Source organism: Anopheles funestus, chromosome 2RL (genome assembly GCF_943734845.2).
Source record: "Anopheles funestus chromosome 2RL, idAnoFuneDA-416_04, whole genome shotgun sequence".
Taxonomy (NCBI): domain Eukaryota; kingdom Metazoa; phylum Arthropoda; class Insecta; order Diptera; family Culicidae; genus Anopheles; species Anopheles funestus.
In genome coordinates this window covers 12,533,765-12,556,528 of record NC_064598.1, presented here as the reverse complement: position 1 = coordinate 12,556,528, position 22,764 = coordinate 12,533,765, and the positions used below count along the sequence as shown (strand labels likewise).

At 43.1% G+C, this 22,764-nt stretch overlaps 1 protein-coding gene across 8 annotated transcripts in view; it reads right to left on the bottom strand.

Annotated features, from left to right (window-relative positions):
* LOC125762371 (homeobox protein unc-4) overlaps positions 1-22,764 on the bottom strand; it is a 69,726-nt gene that overhangs the window by 7,197 nt on the left and 39,765 nt on the right. For all 8 annotated transcript variants that reach the window (XM_049424372.1, XM_049424373.1, XM_049424379.1 and 5 more), the window contains exon 3: positions 18,725-18,903. In XM_049424372.1, coding sequence (XP_049280329.1) covers positions 18,725-18,903 — 179 coding nt within the window. The remainder of the gene's footprint in view (positions 1-18,724; positions 18,904-22,764) is intronic.

Here is a 22,764-nt window from a genome sequence, read left to right as displayed (position 1 = left end):
AGAAAAAAACGGTAGCTTATGACGCACGATCAGTGATCTCGCGTGGCTTTGAAACACGGTACGGTGCGTATGCAATTTTTCTAACGGTGTAAGTATTTTTCACCAGAATGGTTGTTAGTGTTAGAAATCAGCATGTTTTTTTTTCTCGTTCGATTTTTTGTTTTGTTTGAAATCATTCCCAAACGGTATACAAATGGGAGGATCGACAAACAAGCTAACTGTTAACCTTCGAATTAGTTAACGCAATTCGACACAGCAGGTCGAATTCGATTTTCACCTCACGAAACCACATGAACCTGATGGTGGTAAGTAGTGGTGCTGATTAACATGATTTGCGATGCTACAATGGAAAAGTTTCGATGGGTAAAAGCCACAGAAGAAACGAGAGGAAATTTAATCCTCGTTCCACTCGTGAAAGTGCTGTTGAATTTTACTGATGTTTGAATACCGTTCATGTACATGTAACCAGACCTGATTCCAAGGCGTACATGTACGACACATGATAGTGTTTAACTATTTAGCAAACAATCTTCACCAAAAACCGGGACATTTCATTCTCGCACATCATGTTGCATGCAACATGCAACGGCCGGTAAGATGTCTCCGCTTTTCCGATTTCCTTTTACCAGGATCATGCCTCCATGGGGTGGTAGGAAAATAGATTCAAGACACAATTTTCGGTGACGGGGTTCAGCCTTGATTGACCCGCTCTACCATCCGTACAGTGCTGACAGGACGTTTGATTTATGGCACTTTTGACAGACCATCGTGATCGGCGAGATGGAGGTGTAACAGCACGCCGTTATCCTTTGGTGGATTGGAAAAATGGAAAAGTGAACGGAAATTTAATACTTCCTGCTCTTGGCTTTGATGAAGTGAGCTGTGTGTGTGTGTGTCTGGAAGGAGTTTGTCATCCTTTAGGGATCGTGGAGTAAGCGTCATGTCCTTACAAAGTCCTTTAATTGAAGTAAATATTTTCTCAAAACGAGTGACTTCCATTGTGCTCCAAATTGGTTACTACTATCGTACTTAAAATCACGTGTCGTGTACGTGGACTCTTTCGAGCCGTTTTTTTTCTCTTTCGTTGTTTGCTCTTTTGCGACCCTATTTTACAAACGCTTAACTACTGTCCCCGTTGTTCGTGCGTTCTAACGAGTGAAGCAATAGAGTAGCGCACATTCTAATGCGTTCAAATCATTCCACTGTCATCTCGACGTGTAGTGTGGCCGAGCGAATCCGTGTCCGCTGCAAGCATCGTCCTGGAACCAGCGCTGCAAACCGACCGTCTACCGGCGCTGGTGAATGATTGATGGTGATTACATCCGGCCAGGAGGAGACATAGCAAAAACCTGGTTGTGCTACACTCAAATTTGAACCACCCGATATGCGTATTGTTTCTTTTTTTTGTTGTTGAATTATTTATTACACCTTCACTCGGGCGAACTCCATTCGTCTTTGGTGGAGCGAAAGGGCGGTTGACAGACCATCAAGGACGTAATGTTCAACACCGAGGCGAAAACCTTGAATGGTTAGGAAGTGGAGTATCGTATCCTGACCGTATCGAATGGTATGGCGTTTGTCGTATTGTCACCACAAAAACACTTGTCAGCTTGTCTACCGTTGTGTGTTTCTAATTTTACCTTCTGAAAAGTGTCCAATTCACATTGGGGACGATTGTTACGGGGACACAAGTAATTGGACCATAGTAGTTTCCAAAGAAAAAAAACTGGCATACAAACTAAAACCCAATGAAATTAGTCGATAATTGGGATCAATTTACTGAAGCAGGAAGGTTTAAGTGATATCATTTAAAGATTCGATTCTGCTCGTAAAGTCGATGGAATGCATTAACATTATATTAAGCAAGTGTATAAGACGTGAAAAAAGATTTTCCATACCAAAGTACAGAATGCTTTATCTTAAGCTAGTTGAGATTTATTTATATTTCCATCTTTCACTCATTACCATCAATTGTTCTGCGGGGGGTTACTGTTGAATTATTCACCAACATTCTACGTGAATAGCATAAGAGACAAAAACCGTAACGAATTATGCTTCAATATTTTACGGCAGATGTTGATGCTGACGGGTCCTCCTTCGCACATTGTTGATGTAATTTTTATGCAGCACAATTACAGCAAAGCCGTACCCAGGGCGTAAGAATAAATGCGTTATCGCGAGCGGCAAAATCACCAACCAAATGTACCCCGAAAAGCGGCGATCAAAGATAGAGCCATAGAGATCCTAAATGTGGTACTAAACTGCTGATACGAGGGCACGACGATATAACCTCAAAATGATTCCTAATTCGTCACCGCACATCTGGCATGCGGTGATAATTCGGACGGTCTGCCAATGTTTCTGGTCCGGCCGTGCGTTAGATGCGTTCGGATGACAGTTTTATCTTGCCATAATTTGAGACAGCCGAGGTTGGCTTTTATTAATATGGAAACAGTAATATTTTGATTGGCGGGAAACCCCGATGAGCTGATAGGTGATTCACATTTTTGCGCCCGATGTGCTGAAACATACATGAGAGTCACAAAAGAAAATATTTATTTAATTTTACACCGCAGCAGAGAGAACTGGTTCGATTGCAGGTTGAAGATATAGCTGCAATGCTGCGAGTTATTTAAACTGATTTAATCTCCACCTTAATGGGGGAAAACTAGAAATCAAAAATTCCCCATTCGACGTCCTGCGGGAAATGTTTGTCAGAAAACTTTTGCAAACGAACACCACAAACGGACAGATTCGTTCTTTTGCTATTAAAAAAACGCAACCATTTTTACCAACATTTTGCATGCGTCCCTTTGGAGTGCAGATGCGTAACACTGTATCGGTATAAGTCCCACCCTCCGGGGACACAGCAGAAAAACGGGACAAAACTTCAAGTCGCTTCTTTTTCTTTTACACTCCACTTTTGCCACACGGAGTGAGAACATGAAGAATGTACGAAGGATGAGGATAAATTGCACGTATATGGCCCTTGTTTCTAACCACCCCTCCTTATTACCCTGCAACCCTGCCCGGAAGGGATGCGCAACGGTGTCAGAAATCGGTTACAACTTTAAATCGAGTTCGAAAATGATTTATTAAGTGTTTTAATTAATGAACAGCGCAACGTACGGATCCACGTTGCAGAGCATGCCAGGTACGACGGTACGATGGCGGTGGCGAACAGTTTCCACCCGCAGGCTACAAATATGCAGCACCATTTCCGACGTTCATGTATCGATCCCGATCTTTCGGTGCTTTCGGAACGGGAATGGTGAAGGTTAAGAAAAACTCGAAACTCGGCAACAGATTCCATCTTCATCTTCGTGAAGGTGCCGAAAAGGGCACGTACATGGCCACAGCTCGGTGTGGTGGAAACCCTTCGAAAGAAATGCTCCAAACATCGGGGTGATGTGATTAAAAACTAGTCTCGTTTCGGCCGTTCGGATGGTTGGAGGTTTTGCTGCTGGGCCCCGTAGGTGACCGGGAAGGTTACAGTGGGCAGAGTAATAACCTTCACACAACATTATTATAACTCAGCAAAACTATTTAGCAGCACTTGTTTGGACGGTTGGAAAGGAGCTTTGCTGGAAGGGAAAGCAATAGCCCTACACCATACCTTATTTGGCTCGTTGAAGCCGTTCTTCAAAATTAAGTTGTTAAGGCTTTGGTTTTGGTCTCGCATTAGCAAAAAAAAAAAATGGAAGGAAAAATAAAACGATGTAGAGTGACTGCGCCAAAGTGGATTGGAGAGTCTATTCCGCTTGCAGACGTCAAAGTGTCAACACGTGTATTTATATTGATTTGCAAGCCTCGCAATGAGCGACGGAACATATTCACGATACGATAAGAACACCTTTCGTATCGATTATTCCAATATTCCTGTGAAGCCTTCACAGAATGAAACAATTGATTTCATGGTGGACACCTTGAAGATTGCAGTAGAAAAGGTGTCTTTGGTGCAGCTGAACGGTGTAAAGGGCATTGTGTATGTCACGATGCAAACACTGGAGGAAGCTCAAACTTTAGTGAGTGAACACGCTGGGAAGCACTTTCTGACTCACGACGGGAAGAAGTTCCCTGTGACAATCACCATGGAGGACAACACAACAATCGTGAAACTCCGTGATCTGCCCCCTGGAATACCGGACAGTGATGTGAAGGCAGCATTGTCTGTATATGGAGAGGTGATTACGATCACCAGGGAAGTGTGGGCACCGTCAACACGCTTTGCAGGGGTCGCCTCTGGAATTCGAAACGTTCGAATGAAAATAACCAACCCCATAAAATCCTTCATCACGCTGGGTGATGAAGTGACCAGTGTGTCCTACCCAGGACAACGCCAAACATGCCGTAGCTGCCAAGAACCAGTGCACCATGGTCTAAATTGTGTGCAAAGTCGGCAAAGCCGCTTTAGGGAAACCCTGTCCCAAAATAAGGCACCGTCGCAAAAGGCATCATACGCTAATGCCTTACGCACAGCACCAACACCATCACCAACCCAAGCCGCTAGTGAACCGCCGTTTACTGTGGTCGGTAATAAAAAGATGAAGAATAAACCAAAATATTCTTCTCTCGTGGCGTCCGATGCGAAAGCAACAGTGGATAAAAAGCGTGCTGCAGCATCCACATCAAAAATCGCGCATAGGCTCATCGTTCCGATTAGAGACGTGCAAATCGCGATTAACCGAATGACACCCGAAGTGATTACGCAGCAGAAGGCAAAAGAGCAAGCGGCACCGATGGAAGAAGCTGCTATCGAACTAACCGCTGCACTCGTCTCCGACACTGCTCCAACTGCCGCCGCCCCTACTAGCGGTTGGCCGAGTCTGCCCGTTCTCCAGCCGCAAGAGAAGGAAGCGGTATTTAAAGTTCCGCTCGACATTCCCTCCCATCCCTCTTCCTCCCACTCCACTGATGAAATGCTCGGGGTAAAACGTAAACAAACTGCCGAGACGGATAACGAGAGTGACGGCTCATGTCCTTCTACACACAGCCAATCGAGTGTGACAAAGCGTAAGCCTGGTCGCCCTCCAAAAAGGTTCACTTACACACCTGTACCGATGTAAGTTTCGTCGTGATGGATTCCAACGCGGTAAGTAATAATGTTAGTAGTAGCTACAATGTGGCTACTATTAACATTAATGCAATTTCTAACACGACAAAACTTGAAGCCCTCAAAACATTTATCAGGACGATGGATTTGGATATCATATTTCTCCAGGAAGTATGTGTTCCAGATCTAACGATCTCCGGATTTAGTGTTATTACTAATGTCGACGTCGCGGCGAGGGGTACAGCGATCGCTTTACGTGATCATATAAAATTTTCTCACGTCGAACGCAGTTTAGATTCGCGTCTAATTTGTCTTCGGCTTGAGAATAATACCACCCTATGCAATGTTTACGCTCCGTCTGGGAGTCATCGTAGAAGAGAGAGGGAGGAATTTTTCGAGCGAACGTTGTCGTTCTATCTGCGGAATGCATGTCAGCATGTCATTCTTGCAGGCGATTTCAACAGTGTGTTGGAATCGAAGGACGTGACGGGAGCAAGAAACTTCAGCCATTCTCTCCGAAACGTAGTAAATAACATGGGTATGTGTGACAGCTGGGAGGCGCTTCGGGGTAACTCGGTTGAGTTTTCCTATGTCACTAGTGGTTCTGGATCACGCATCGATCGTTGCTATGTTTCGTCGTCACTGAAAGCACAGTTGAGGACGACCAACATGCATGTCTTGTCCTTTTCGGATCACAAGGCGCTCACGGTACGTCTTTGCCTCCCAGCTCCACCCAGTCGCATGCGCAGCAACGCCTACTGGCAACTTAGGCCACACATACTAACTGAGCAAAACCTAGAAGAGTTTAGGATAAAGTGGAACTTGTGGACCAGACAGCGTAAAAACTACGGCTCGTGGATGAAATGGTGGGTGGAATTCGCGAAGCCAAAAATCAAGTCGTTTTTCCGTTGGAAAACGAATGAACGTTACCGAAGTTTCCACATGCATCATGAACTTCTGTACAGAGGTTTGAAGTCCTCATATGAGCGATATCTCACCGATTCTTCTGAGTTAGTGAATATAAATCGCATAAAGGCGAAGATGCTTCTTCTTCAGAAGCGTTTCTCGGAGGATTTTTCGCGCATAAATGAGATTCGCATACATGGCGAAAACATCTCAACCTTTCAACTGGGGGAGGGGAGGAAAAGACGGACAGTGATCGATAAGGTCGAGCTCGCTGATGGATCGTTATTAACTGATCCGGATGCGATAAATGTTCATGTTGAGGGGTTCTTTACATCATTATACACAACAGACGATACACACACAACAAATACAAACAACACATTCACATGCACACGCGTCATCTCACAGGACTGTGAAACCAACAATGATTGCATGGAAGAGATTACTTCCGGTGAGATCTTTGATGCAATCAAAAGTTCAGCTTCGCGGAAGTCCCCTGGCCCGGATGGAATACCCACAGAGTTTTATCTTCGCGCGTTCGACATAATCAGCCGCGAATTTCTGCTCATCCTGAATGAGGCTCTAAACGGAGAGATTCCCCCAAGCTTCGTCGACGGGGTCATAGTGCTGGTGAGAAAGAAGGGTGGTGGGCTTGCCATGTCTGCTTATCGACCTATATCCCTCCTTAATGCAGATTACAAGCTTCTGTCCAGGATTATCAAACACCGTCTTGACTTCATTGTCGGGAAGTGTGAGATAGTCTCGGCAGCGCAAAAATGTTGCAATAAGCCTTGCAATATTTTTCAAGCTGTCCTCTCTGTTAAGGAAAGGGTGGTTGATTTGCAGAGGAAACGCAAGTGTGGTAAGCTCATCTCCTTCGATCTTTCAAATGCATTTGATCGTGTTGATAGAAACTTCCTCTTCAACAACATGCTCTCGATGGGTTTCAATCCGAGGCTGGTGGAGCTTCTGCGCAAGATAGGTGAGAAATCCACGTCCCGCATCCTCATCAACGGAATCCTTTCCTCTCCCTTCCATATCCGACGATCTGTACGTCAGGGTGATCCTCTTTCCATGCACCTTTTTATCCTTTACCTACAACCCCTCATCACGAGATTAGAAAGCATATGTAGTGACCAAGACGACTTGGTCAATGCTTATGCCGACGACATCTCCGTGGTGACTACCTCTCCCGAAAAAATCGAGCGGATCAGAGCGGCTATTGATGCTTTCGGTTTATGCTCCGGTGCTTCACTCAACGTTAAAAAAACAGAAGCACTTGACGTTGGACATGTCACGACACAAAACACCATCACTATTCCTTGGTTGAAGACAGTAGAAAGGTTGCGTTTGCTAGGCATCCTTTTTACCAACAATGTTCGTGAAGCGGTGGGGCACAACTGGGACATCGTCATCAACCAATTCCGACGTCTGGTCTGGCTTCATCGCATGAGGGATCTAAACCTAATGCAGAAGATAACCCTCCTCAATGGTTTTCTCCTGCCCAAGCTGTGGTATGTGGCTTCGGTATGTGGTACGAGAGCCATAGACATAGCCAAAGTGTCCCTTACTATTGGCTCATTCCTGTGGCAAGGATCCGGAGGCATACGTGTGCCGCTGAATAACCTAGCCTTACCCCGAAATCGTGGAGGACTAAATCTACATATTCCGGCTATCGCTACACAGGCACTGCTAACCAGCAGGTATTTCGCTGAAAAGGAGTGTATGCCTGTCGGAGGCCAACAGATGTTATGCGCTGGGAACCCGCCCGACATAACATCCATTTCTTCGACATATCCTTGTCTTAAAAAGGTTGTCATGCAACTCGCATACATCCCGGACACCATTCCCAACATAAACGCCCGAGCACTACGACGGATGTTAGTTGAGAGGCTTCCTGATTGCCGTATAGAGCAGGAATTCACAAAACTAAGCTGGCGAATAGTTTGGGCCAACATCAGCTCTCGGCGGCCTTCATCGGCACAGAGATCCGTTTTGTACCTGTTGGTCCACAACAAGATAGCTCATGGAGAGCTCATGGCGAGGATGAACCGAGGTTCATCAGCTTGCACAGAGTGTTCCCAGGTGGATACACTGGAACACAAATTCACGTTGTGTTCCAGAGTGTCATCGGCCTGGAATACTCTGCTGCAAGCAATCCAACACGTCGATCCCGCCCTTACTCCTACATTCCTGTCCCTCCGCTTCCCTGTACTAACGAATATTAGTAAAAGTAAGCGGATCCAAATCCTAAGTTTGTTTGCAAACTACATCATCCACATTATTGGAAACAATAATGCTGTGATAGATGAAGAAGTCCTTAAATGTTCATTGTAACCTGTGTTTTTGTTTTTTCCCCTTCTTTTTTGTTCCACCTATTTCTATTGTAAGCTAGTACATAAGTTAAATTTTCTCTTTCTTTTCTTTTTTAATAAACATTTTTACAAAAAAAAAACAGTTTCCACCCGCAGGCTACAAATATGCAGCACCATTTCCGACGTTCATGTATCGATCCCGATCTTTCGGTGCTTTCGGAACGGGAATGGTGAAGGTTAAGAAAAACTCGAAACTCGGCAACAGATTCCATCTTCATCTTCGTGAAGGTGCCGAAAAGGGCACGTACATGGCCACAGCTCGGTGTGGTGGAAACCCTTCGAAAGAAATGCTCCAAACATCGGGGTGATGTGATTAAAAACTAGTCTCGTTTCGGCCGTTCGGATGGTTGGAGGTTTTGCTGCTGGGCCCCGTAGGTGACCGGGAAGGTTACAGTGGGCAGAGTAATAACCTTCACACAACATTATTATAACTCAGCAAAACTATTTAGCAGCACTTGTTTGGACGGTTGGAAAGGAGCTTTGCTGGAAGGGAAAGCAATAGCCCTACACCATACCTTATTTGGCTCGTTGAAGCCGTTCTTCAAAATTAAGTTGTTAAGGCTTTGGTTTTGGTCTCGCATTAGCAAAAAAAAAAAATGGAAGGAAAAATAAAACGATGTAGAGTGACTGCGCCAAAGTGGATTGGAGAGTGCAGGAAAAAATCATTAGCTTCACGCTCATTTCCCCAAATCTCGACGGGCTCAACCGGAGAGAACGTGCGCCCACAAGGCAGGGCAGGTTCTCGCCTGTTTTTGGGCCGAGAACGGTACCCGCAAAGGTAATTAATTTTAATCAATTTTCTATACCCAAATGAAAACCCGAATGTTGCCGAAAAAAGTTTCGATCTTTGAATCGCCCCGGTTCGCCCAGTTGAGCGAACAGAAACATCTCATTAGTCACACACATACACCTCGAAAGCCTCACCTAACACCTCGGGGATAAATTGGAAGGTGTCTACAAAACTGAACCGCACACAACAAACCAACTCCACCGAGGGTGTTTCTGAAGGGAACAGACAGAAGAGATGGCGTGAAAATAACAACGAGAAAGCACGAAGGAACAGCGTGGAGTTCAGTTATCAAGAACAAGCGCAAAACTGTGCGGAGATATACTTTCCATCCATGCGGAGAAGTTTTACGATGTTACAGACAACTGTGCTTCTCGCAACGCTACCAACGCACGGCCAAACGAACTAACCAAAATTTGCGTTACGCCCTTTCACGAAGTGGAGTTTTGAGTGACTTAAAGCTTCCACGTATAAAAAAGGCGACCAAGATTGTCTGCCCTTTTTGTGCGTTTTGTGGTAATGCGCATTCGTTCGTTATGATACCGACACTCTGACCAAAACGAAGGTGTGATGATATTGACGTATGCGCGTAAATTTACGACCCATCCTGAGCTTGAATGCCTCAAGGAAACTGTGAGCATTTCTGAGACACTCTGCGAACTCTGGAGCTTGTTGGAAGGACGATCTTCGTTAGCCTCTGGCAATGTGTGTCCAGCTCGGTTTGATGTCTGGTTTAGCGGTATATGGATTCGCACTTTCGGAAAACCCGCCGGCAACTCTTTACGCGTGCAATGGAATGGATTCTTGGGTGGAATGGAAATGGTAATTATTTTTCGCCTGCACCTGCACGAGGTGTTGTTTGGGGCGGATTGAATGACTTTCGGTGCATAAAGAGATAATTAATAGCCGTTTCAAACGTATCTGGAATCCTCAGACATCTCGGGGTTAAAAAATGAGGTTCAGATCTGGACACGACTATGTCTCTCTCATATGGAGGAGTGACTATCAAGCTGTGGAAACTATTGCAAAGCAGGAAGTCTCAAATAGTTCTTCATTTTGAAGTAGTATGACATGTCAAAGCCGGTGAGATGAAGAAATTTTTGGAATTCAGATTCTTGAGAAGATATCAGAGCGTCAATTCTGGTAATGAGAGCACAGTGAGGAGAGATCTTTGTGATGTTATATGAAGGGTACAAAATTCCCAATATACTTTGGTGACTTCCAAGAATTTGCGCCAAGAAGTCAGAATCGGAGATCTCCTACTCAACGAGCCACTAAACTAATTATAAGATCTCGGGAATTACCTTCTAAGATTTCCGTACAACTACAAACTTACTATATTGAGCTACAGTGAGCAAACAATGTCTACTAAAGGAACTTCCTTTTAGGTTCCACATTGGTCAATTTGCGATTATTAATATCAACAAACAAAGCGACAAACAACAGGTAATCCCACAGCTATGCTCAATTACATCTCTTTTTGTGGTGAATGAATCAAGAATTAATCTCCATTGGTCGGGCATTGTAGCCTTTAAAGCGCTCGCTCGTCCGTTTGTTGCTTGAGAAGTGGCTCATATTGTTATGACAACGGGCGATGCGCTTCGCTGAAACGATTCGTGTGAGAAAATCTGGCCAATTCCTTGCTTTCCACGATGTGTGAAGACCACAAGCAGCAGAAGGCAAGAGGGTTGTGTTTTTTTTTCTTCCTTCTTTCGCTTTCTTAAACCTCTTCAAGGCGTTAAGCCTATTTTTCCAATTGCTCCTATCCATTACCTAACGGTGCTAATTCCAAACGATAGGATGATGACTTTATTTTTTTCTTCCTCCTACTGCTTTGCCTTCGCCGTCCGGTGCGTACACCCATAGCTGTCCGCCTTCATACCGCCTAGCGCTTCCTGCAAGCTTGAGATTTATCAATTTTCTCCCGATTTTTGTTTTCTTCACACCTTCACTAACATCTTCATTTGCCGCACCGGGCATTCCTGTGCGCCCGCGCCGAATCCGCTCGAGGGTCCGGAGGTTTTTTGGATGATCAGCATGAGATCATGAGATCATATTATATGGCCACCGTTTCCGTCTCCCTGTGCGCCGACGGTACGAGTACGGCTAGCTGCCCCTGTTACCGGCAACGATGACGACGACCACGATGATGATGATGATGATGATGAAGTTACTATCCCAAGACACAATGGCGCGCGCGATCCGTTCCGGTGCTTCGGAGTCGGGGTTCGGGATTCGTTCGACTCGTTTGCGTCGGTTCCCTTCGATCGATCGATAATTCTGCGTTTTTTTTTGCCTTCCTTCCAAAACGGTTCGAGGCATGCAGGCTCCCCGCCGAAGGCTCACAGCGGGAAGGGTGTGAATGTATAACAAGTCTATTAATATTGAGAAACTAATTTTTCCTGACGGCTTTCATAAGTTATACACCGGCGGGGTATGGGTTGCTGTACACGCACGCAACTCGACTGTGTTTCACCCGGGCCTAGGAGGCCGCGGAGGCTCTGTTACATTGGGTAGATTGAATATTTTACACCTTTTCAGACATTGCGCTCCCTTTTTTGGGAGAAAAAAGGAACAACGTATGGTTGGTTTGTGTTTGATTCGAATGTATACACATAGCGTGGAGAAAGCCATACAGCTTGTTATAACAAAAAAAAGAAGGGTTTATTAATTTTCTTATAAAATTCCCTTCCTCTTGATGAGGAAACATTTGGAAAAGCCCGATTTGGAAAATGATTTGGTTAAAAACGGTGCACGGTATTTGGTATAATTCAATTCTCGCCCAACATATTAAGAACCAAATCGAATATCCCGAATTCTTTCGATTTCAACCTCCCGCTTTTTGGGTATGTTTTGGAGCAAACCAAAAATAAGAAGTAGAAAACAACACAATAAAAACAATTTACGATCCTTAAGCCGCTCGGAATGGTCAGTCGCATCAACCGAACTGGAACCCGTGGGGGCGGGAGGGATGGAAGATGCGATGCGTAAATTGAGAAATAGAAGTATCGAAAGGCACAGTGTGCACAAAAATGAAAATGAAATGTCTTCTGGCAAATGATGACGGCCAAACCAGCAGAAGCAGCCGCCGCAGCACCAGAAGTAAATTGAGAGTTTGATTAATGGTTCAAAATATCTGTTAATACAAAATCTCATTTACATTTCTAACTCTGCCGCGGCCCAACCATGGTCAGTATGTTCGTTTTGTGCGTTTTTTTTTTATTTCATGATTCGATTGTGTGAAGCAAGACGATTTCGGGGGCCGTTTTTTTTCTTCTCTCGGGCATAAGATTGACTTCATGTTGCCGTTATTATTGCTATTATGTTTATCATTATTCATATGAGAAATGTTCGTTCGCATCTCGGCCGGGATATCAATGGGATAGAATCTTCGCCGTTTGCCGTTCGACATCCCGTGGTGGGTTTTGGTGGCTGCAAAGGCTTCTATTTTTCTTCCGCCTTGGTACCAGGTGTTGGATACGCAAGCTACGAAATTATCCGACGATGATGGTGTGCGTTTTTTTGACTTTCAATATTGGCATATTTTTGTTGTTGAAAATTGTTTTCTATTGTTCTCCATGTTTTTTTTCATCCTTTTCGATGGGTTAGTTACATCGGGAAGATGTGGCGGGAAAATGCGATGGATAATGATTCAAATTACCTTTTTTTCCTGTACGCTTTCGTAAATTTTCATAAATTCTACATTAAAAACTAAGCGAAGAAAAAAAAAACTCCTCCCCTTTCACAACGTTTATGATAAGAAGCGATCCGATCCGATTTGTATCACAGTGTTAACGCACGAATATTAAACTGTTTTTTTATGTATGTTGCTAGCAAACAGGTAAAACGGCATAAAAACTATTGCCAACATATTATGGTCAAAAAGGCGATTAAAAAAATCGATTTTTAATTTAATTCCAACTACCCACGGGCCGAGTCACTGAATGGAATGATACATGAATTATGAGCTGGTACTGATCGCGGTCTATTGAATTCGTGCAGACACAAAGGCAGCGTCGATTTCCAGCACACAAACCAACAACGGTGGCTATAAAAATGGAGCCACATTTTAACGAGCGGATATATGAAACCGATAAAAAAAATAATATTACGACCCACAGCATTTGGTGCCGTTTTAAGATGGCACCCGGGGGCAGGAAGGAATGGAGCGGCCGCCGTCTTCTGCCACCGCTCTACTCTCTTTACGCGCTTTTCTTTGGTTTGAAGTTTTTAATTTACATCTTTCAAAGGCAATCCGGCCGCCTCATCGGTCACTAATATAATCATCAAGGGTGTGTGGAGCGACCAGCCAAGCGGGCCGGCGGGGGAGGGGAACACAAAGAAGCGCAAAAGAAATGATTAACTTAACTATTTACGCGATGACAACTGATCTTGATAAATAGGCGACCGATCGGGTTGTGTGATGTAAAGTTCCTTCTTCGACCCTTTTTTCCCGCTGTGGCTGTGCGCATTATATCGGCCGTTGTTGCTTTTAAATTGAGTTTTTTTTTTGCTGTAAATAGTAAACGGCGGCGGGTGGGTGGATTGTTCGTTGTCGTTGGGTATGAAGATAGGTGAAGAAGTTTGATGAGACACAGGAGAATGATTTTAAATAGTTGCAACAATTTCGACGACCAAGGTGTGAATCTATTGTACCGTACAAGAGCTGTAAGATATGCCTTTGTTAATTTCCCAACCGAAAGACAAGCTCGGCCTGTACAATGGGAATAACATTTGTAGCAATTAATAACGAAAGGCAAGCAGACAGGAACACGATTGCATGGGGTGGATTTTTTTTTGCATATAATAAATAAGAATTTTGTACTTCTTTTTTTGGATCTGGTAGTGGAAAAATACGTTGATTAATGGATATGTGGTACTGGAACAAGGATTAATTACAAGTAAGTGTCATGAAAACTACTACAAACATGACGATATAAATAGTTTGTTAAGGTTGAAATACTATGAATTATTCATTTGCTATAGAAATAAGCATACAAGAAAGGCAATGGTCGTGTGCTTTGGCGTTCGATGTAGTACACTGAAAGACGTGCTAAAAATAAGTGTTGTAAACATTTTTTAGAAGAAGATTTAATAGAAATCTCTTAGGAATTTGATAAAAAAAAATGAAAAATCATAAGAACTCCATCTACAATTAATTTGATTCACTCACTTTAATCGCTACAAAAGAAGAACTATATTTATATTTCCCACACCATTACTTTGCAAGGGCTTAAGCTCAGCAGTGGAAGTTTTACGTTTAACAAAAATCACAGATCACGTTCTTATTTTTATCGTAACACGTTCGGTTGGGCTGGTTGCATACGCGATTTGTTTTATGTATTCTCAACAAGACACAAAACCGCCAACATTTATATTCCAATCATATTCTTTTCCCGCTCAAGTTTATCTTCTTTCGTACGCGTCATATGAATTTAAATTCAATTCAGTCAACGAGAGAAATAATCACCATAATAAAAAAGGAAACTGTATCATAAGCAAAAGAAAATGGAAAATAAGAAATAAAATGCTGCCATTCAGTTTCTTTCCGCTCACAGGTTACCTGTAAAGCTGAAAAGAATAAACGTTGCAAGGAAACTTGTTCTGATTTAGCTCCTAAAAGCTCCCCAAACGATACTCCCCCCGAAGAAAAAGGCCAAAAGTTTATGAACCATTCAATCATCCATTTTCACCAAAAAAAAAACCGCTGTAAAAGAGCGAAACACAAAAAGGATGGTGTTTCCTCTCCAAGGAAAAGTGCACTGATGTATGTTCCGTGTGCTCCTCGGTCCGTTTCATTTCCCCAGTTTATTAAGAAACAAGTTCTAATAAATCACCGACGGAAAACGTAAATGTTCCAGATATTAAATTTAATTCGAACAGATTTTTAGCACATTACGCTCGTTGATTCGTTTCTGGGTACGGCATCCTGCATCCTGTTTTCTCCCTCCGGGGGCTTGATTTCTTCGAGCCTTTTCCATTCAATTCTCGTTATCCAATTTCGGTCAATTGATGGGCGCTAGGGTGTGGGATGATATGGTTGGTTGTTGGGCGTTTGGACGAAAAACCACAAGCATACCCGCAAAATGCACCACGAATAGGACCGGCTTTCGCATCTTTGTGCCAAGCCGTCCTGCCGTGCCAAGGGTCATTTGTCGAACGTCAGAGACAAAGGCAGCGGCCGAATGATGGTGTGTTGGGGTGAAGTCAATGAGGCTGATTTCATTTGTGTGTGTGTGTTTGATAAGGGAGGGAAGGTCCCTCGGGTGCTATGATGAGGAGTTGAGGACGAAGGTTGAAGAAGGATGAAGGAAGCTGTGAAGTGGTGCGCGTTGGTGTAAAGATCGATTTCGGGAAGGAAAACAATCATCAGCAACGTCATCAGTGCGCTTGCTGGTCCATCTGTGACGAGTAAATGTTCTGCTTGATGGGCGATTTCTTGCTTCATCGTGGTCACCATTCGGACAAGGTTCGATGAGATTCCAGGACTTTAAATACACATTACCGAGACGAGTTACCCAATGTTATAAAAGAAGTAGGAATAGTAAAAAAGTTGAGTAGCAACAATTCTTGGATATTGGAAAAATCTCAAGACAAGAAATTCATCAGTACTATATCCTTACTCCTCAGGAAACAGTTAATTATGGATCTTCTTCAGAAGTCATTCCAGTGTTGCATTCATCACCATCCAAAAACGCGCCCTTCCATAAGATTCACCACGACCAGCCCGATTCTAGCACCGACAATTCCCCCCGAAGTACACGTAAGGGAAGGTAGCCGTGTAGAATTAATTCAGCAGATATCACGAGAACAAAAAAAGAACAACGAACTACAAGCAAACTTCAAGCACTGCGCCCGGGTACAAGGGGACGTACCAAAAATTGCGAACGGAAGCTGGCGTTTCTCAATAGGGATTTAAGTAATAATAATATTGTTGTTATGCTAGATTATTACATTTTTGCTACCACAAAACTGGGGATGTTTCGTAGATGAAAGTCAATGAAAAAATCAGCAGGAGGCACATCATCAGCAGTAGGGTGGAAAAACAGTTTGAGTTTCAGCACCCGCTAGTACCAGACGTTGCACGTTCCTTGGCGGTAGGACTTTGCCACTTGTTTACTCGGCGGTCAGTACACAAACACGGGGTGGATGGTGGTGAATGGTGGTAGAATAAATGGGAACAGATTTTATTATCACCGAACGGTGAATGAGCTCCGGAGAGTTTGAGTGAAAAGTAAACAGGGGTAATGAAGTTTCTTGCCTCTTTTCAGGGGCGCAAACGCGCGATGTGCTGCCACCCCTTGTGTACAAGCGAGGTCGTTCATCCAGGAGGGTTGGTTTATTGGAGGATTTGTAATGCAACTTCTGACTCTGCCGACTTGTGATGCAATGTTGTATCACCATAAAGCCTTATAAATTGAGAGAATTTGCAAATAAGAAAAACGTAAAATACAATTTCTTGGAGATCGTTCTACTGAGGAACTCTTGGATCTCTTCTTTTGGAGACATTTTGTTGGAAGATATATACCAGAACCTTCTCAATAGTGTACCGAAAAGATAATTCTTGTAAAACAGGATAATTACAAGATAGAAAGTCATAATTACAAACCCCAATTCCGAAAGAAAGGCAACCGACGGCAAGTGAACATTCCACCTCGAATGTTGAGCATGCGCCTACATGTATGGCAGTCCTGCAAACACCGATTGTTATAACAAATGATGTTTCCTCCCTGTTTCAAACCGCTCGTCCGCTTTCGAACCTTTTTTGGTTGTCCACCTGGCCTATCCTGTTGGCTACGTTTACACCCTCCGGCCGAATCCGCGTCCATTGCCTTTGCTCGAGGTTTCGTTTTCGGGAAAGATGTTGAATAATTTATAGCACATTTGAGGTTAGCTCAAGCGCTGCCATGGACGAGCGAATCTGTTCAAATTGAAATGATCCTCACCGGCAAAAAGGCGCAACATCGTTAGGGCGCTCCAGGCACAATCTGAAGGGAGTTGGGCTTCTTGGGGAGGAAATTCCCCACCAGCCTCGAGTGAGACGACGGAAACAGATTTATGTTGCTTGTTGTTTGGGATTTACACCGAAGGTGTGACAGGCTCATTGAGTGTTTCCCTACGATGAGGGGGAAAAACTCTTGACGCTTGAACAGAGAACGGAGGGAACGGAGACGAATTCCTTCGGGGCGATTTCCAACCAACTGGCATGCTTTCGGCACTGTTTGCGCTGCCGCAGATGATGGCAAGTGATTTGGAAAATCTTTACCGAAAAAACAGCGCGCAAACACGTAAAGGATGCTTCGTTTGTTCCATCCCGATCCGGTGCGATCCGGGCCTCGCTAGACGCGGGTTTTGTTGTTGAAAATATTAACCCTCAATCGTGTTGTGTCGCAGAGCCGCAAAACAAACCCGCAATAGGGATGCCGATATTATCCTAGGTGCTTTACAATAATTGTGACAAACGTAGGAATGATTATTTTTATTTTTATTGCTACAACGCTCAGTCTTTTTTGGAAGGCTGAAAGATAAGCGAATGTTTCGAGGGGTTTCGTCAATTTATTTTGAAGAAGCTAATTTTTTCATTGTAATTAGATTAGGTTTAGTTTAACACAGACTCGGCGGGATAGCGTGTGCTCGATGATTTCGAGGGTTTGAAAATTTATAATGTTGCGTGCAATCGTCCATGTCGTTAAAGTTGTTAATTAAAATAGAATAAAAAAGCTAGTAAAGAGGCAGGTTAGTTTAGGCCGTTAGTTTTCCGGGTGGAAAATGTGGAAAAAGTTCGACGTTTTATTCCAAGCATTTTCATATTGATATGTTGAAATATGCGTAAATAAAAATTTAAACTATATAAACCATAAATTTAAATTAAACCAAAAATTGGGAAATTTAAAACATAAAAGAACAAAACAAAAACTCCGTAACACATTCTTGGGGGTATATTTTTTTTGTAGAAATAATAAAAATTGCATCTGTTACTAATTCCTTTCGGCTGCAGGCTTTTTGAACGCACACACACATATTTTCCTATCATTTTCCAGGCGATCAAAATTTATGAGGCTCCAAATTGAAATTAAATGCATTTTCCTTCCTTTCTTCCACCCCACCCCCAAAACGACCCCTTGTTGTCCATGTTCACATCACCGAATGGGCCTGAATGGGCGCAAAACAATACATGAATACATGAATGAGATTGCATGTGTGAACGCCGATTGCCATATTAATACAATGTCCACGAGCGACACGACCGAACATAAAGCATAATTTATGTCACAAAATGTCATCGTTTTTCTCCACGGGATTGGCGAATGGCTGTGAATTATTACACAAATCGCAAGCTGCTCCTTAGCGCGATACGATCTTCGGTCTATGAACGGCGATGTGCACGGAGTCAGCAAAAGATCAGTGAAATATTTCACCCCAGAAATGACCCCTTGCCGTTTCGCCTGGCAACACTTTCTCATCCCCCCAAAACACCCCCTTTTCTATTAGTTTTAGCTGCGGAAGATTGTTTGGTGGATGATTTAAGTTTTCCCGCAACCCTATCTTCTTGTCTATGGCTCTCTCTCTCTATACATCGCTCTGTCTGTGTATGATCCTTACCGCTACCCTGCTTTCCTTGAGATCCAACCGCATTGCCAGGGCCTCGCGCATAAACACGTCCGGATAGTGGCTGGCGGAGAAGGCTCGTTCCAGCTCTTCGAGCTGCCACGAGTTGAAGTTTGTTCGCGAGCGTCTTCGTTTCGATGCGCTGCTTTCGTCGTCCCCATCGGCGGCGGATCCTGTACCATGACGGGGAAAAAAGAGAAAAAGAGAGAGAAAAAAAAACATTCAAAATTAGTAACACGACTAAACTCACTTACTGTTGGGCGAGCGGGTAACGAGCCAAGTGAAACTTTAGCTTCGAAATGAAGCAAATGTTTTATAAAGGGCTAACGGAATCAAATCGTGTATGGCACAACTAACGAGCATGATTAAAAATGAAGCTTCTTCATCGCATTAAGCTATCCAATTCGAACACTATTGAACGTAACGGGCTAACGGATTGCCTGAATCATCGTGACGAATAGCAAAAGCTGCCCACAATTGGACACGGGCGATTACAACCTGGGGCCCGGCCGGCAGCACAATTTTCACATCAACCGTATTTGTATTTTCTCATCATGTTTTTTTATATAACTAAGAGAAGAAAAAAACAACGCTCACTAATGTATGAGTTGACAGAAAATTAGCCCTACCCGCGGACGAAATTAGCCACGGCACAGGGACAGAAAGCGAAGAGAAAGAAAATGTTCTATTTACGTTTTTTTTACTAAAGCAGAACAATTAATCCGACTCGGTTTGGTTCGAATAATTCCATTCATTTTGCAGCACAATTTCGAAAAAAGGATAGAAAATAATTTGTCGATAGCAATGATATGTTGGTAATGTAAATTATTACACTTCGAAATCATGTAATAAATTATGTTTCACACTATTTGCTTACAACAAACAATTATCTCTCACCGAGCGCTCTGGTTCCGTTCCCGATTAGTGGTGTAAAACAAAAAAAACACACACACGACTTAAAGAAACACTTGCCATAGAAATCAGGCACTTTCATCCAGTGCTTAATCTATTTCTCATTATACTCCACTAACCCTTATCGAAGTTCTGGAAATGGCAACGAGATTGCTTAATGCGCTTGTCACTCTATGTCTTGCGCTTATCAACTGACGCGTCTCACACAGCCCTGTCACGCTAATAGGCAAAATTGATAATGATAATCATTCTCCTTCTTTCTCAAGTGAACGAGTAACGAACACGTCAAAAAAAACGAGAAACGATGGGTTTGATAGTTTAAACTTGTATAATGAAAAAAAAAAAAACATAAAAAGTAAGACAACATAAAAAACATCAGTCAAAAGATCAGCTAATGTAGCAATAAATTACAAACTGACAGAAAATGTGAAAAAATGAGATGTATTAATAAGAGTGGTTCAAAACAAAAACCAAAAAAAAACCTTTACACAACATCCTTCAAACTGACAGCTATTGGTATGGACGAGAGACAGCACAACGGGCGATAGAGAGTTAGAGGAAGATTTGTTCACTAGCGATAGTGTTTAAGCTAGAATCTGGCAGTGCATAGAACGACAACAAAAAAATAAAACATTCTACATCGAAAATTAACGAGTAATGATCCGAATCACTGAGCCGTAGCGAGGAGCGCACTGGATCGTACAAACACACGTATTAACACGGAATCACCTCCCGTACGCACAGCTGCACATACCGGCCACACTTATCGTGTAATTGGAAGCGACTGGTTAGTAAATTATCACTTATTTATTAATTACTATTATCGTCACGCCACACGATGTTTCGTACGGAGCTCGGGGTACCGCAACGGGGTATCATCGTTGGCGTTGATCATCGGCAAATGGATCATCATTACGATCGTGCCAGCATTGAGATCGAGACAATCGTTTGACATCGCTTGTAATTTGCTTCCATTAGTAACATTGTGTTATTACTTAAATTACGATCGCTTGTGCAATAAATGATCCGGTAATGGATAAAAAGGGCGGATTATTAAAGATAAGTTCAGTGCATTCAGATCTCGCCACAGGCAGATAAAGCAAGCGGATGATTGATTCGACTCGACGGAACGTATTGAAGTAGCTATAAAAGTACTATACTTTCCTATCACAACAGTGTACGCTAATTTCGTCTAACCACACGAAACCGTTCATCCATTATGAAAACAAACAAAACTTGCGTGCGACAGCATGACAACACGGAACCACCGAAAAAAATGGTGAACCATGCAACGTTCTAGACTCCACATGGTTCAATTGTCACCGTGTGCACCGTACCATAAATCAAACAATTACAGGTGTTAATCAAATGTCGTACGAAGTGAAATAGTCGCATCCGGGTGGAGTGATAATTTTCCACGTTTTCGTGACGCAGACATGGCAAGCGTTAAGCTGTTGTTTATTTATGAAGCAGTAACGCATAGATAACGCACGAATTGTCTGGGTTGGAATAAGGGAATGTTTGTGAGCTTCGGATACATGTGTAAACATTCATCCACGGTTTGGTATAACATTATGTTATGAAGTTTTTTTTGTGATTAAACAATGTTATTTTATTGAAAAATAAATTTTTTTTGTTGGTTAAAATAGTTAAAATTGCCCGTTTGATTGAATTCTGGTTCGAACAGGTTTTACTGCAGGACCGCGTGATGGAGGAAAGGCTAACCCAAATAATGATGATGATCCCTTAATTCCAAGGTCCAAGCCAAACAGTTTGACCCTACCTGTTTGCAAACGGAAAGATTGATGATTTAATTAGCCCCGCACGGCAAATTACTTCATTTCAATCTACATCCTGATCGCGATCCTTGAGACCCAGCGGTACGACTCACATCCCAAAAACATGGAACGGAATCCACCTGTAGAAGAGCTGTTCATTTCATTAGCTCCTTACGGTGCTTTTTTTTTCCTTCTTCAAGCACACAAAGAAGGTAGAATCAATTCGCTACAGTTTCGGTCGAAAAGTTCTAGCCTACCGTGTGCGGTTTGGAAAACATAATAACACATAATGATAGCTGAGGCGGTGGTGTTATTATAAACGATCAGAAAAAAAACCTAGCCCAAATTAAATTCTCTCTATCGATGATTCAATATCTCGAACATAGCGAGCACGGTATCCGGAACGGTACAATGCCCGGAAGCCTTATGGCTGACATCCTTCTCGGTATCCTTCCTGGGCATTGAGGAATTCAAGAAACCCCTGCTGGGAATCTGTACGAACCCTGTACGATCGCTTTCCTAACAAAAATGTGAAGGTCGTGCCTTCTTCACTGTTCTTTATGTCTAGATAGATCGGAAGTTCCTGTCACTGTCAAGCTAAGAGATTTGGAAGGGCGTTCCAGAGTAGAATTGGACATGATCATCAGCAGGTTGAAAACACGCACGTTAGGCTTCGTTTTAATTACTGGACTAATATCTTGACATTGGTAATTTAATTGTTTCGATCGATCGCAGAAGTTGAGCTTAGGCTATCAACTTGAATACTCACAAGAGTTAGAATTCCTGACGTTTAGACATCTCAATCTCTCAATGTTACCTTAATTCCCTTATCATTATTAATGACCTAAAGTGGCACACATACACTCGGTGCGTTGTTTGCGTGACTAAAATCATTAGGAAACAATTCAATTTTCCATTTCTGCAGGATACTCGTCAAAGTCTAAGAGGCAGCAAATCAATTGCTATTCGGGTACTCCCAAAAAAGCTCGAACCGGCTTCTTCATTTGCATCCTTTTAACGTTTCGAGATCAGTTTAAATACGTCTACAAGAAGCACACAAGCTTTTGGGCTCGCTTTTGGAAATACACCACACACCTCCACTGGCACAGTGGCACACTGATGCTCATGCAAAAACGCATCATAATTTGTTTTCCGTTCGCTTGCTTGCGTTTTTTTTGTGCTTCTTCTGCTGTGTTCTGGGTCGCAAATTGATGGCCCTAGCCAGCTGCGTTCGAGTTCCTGCACCGTTCGGGAGGATCCTAACGGGGGTAGCCCGGCCCGTTTGTCGAAGGTATCAATTTTCTCCATTCTTGAAGACTAAATTGTTGAAGCACACTGGGGCGG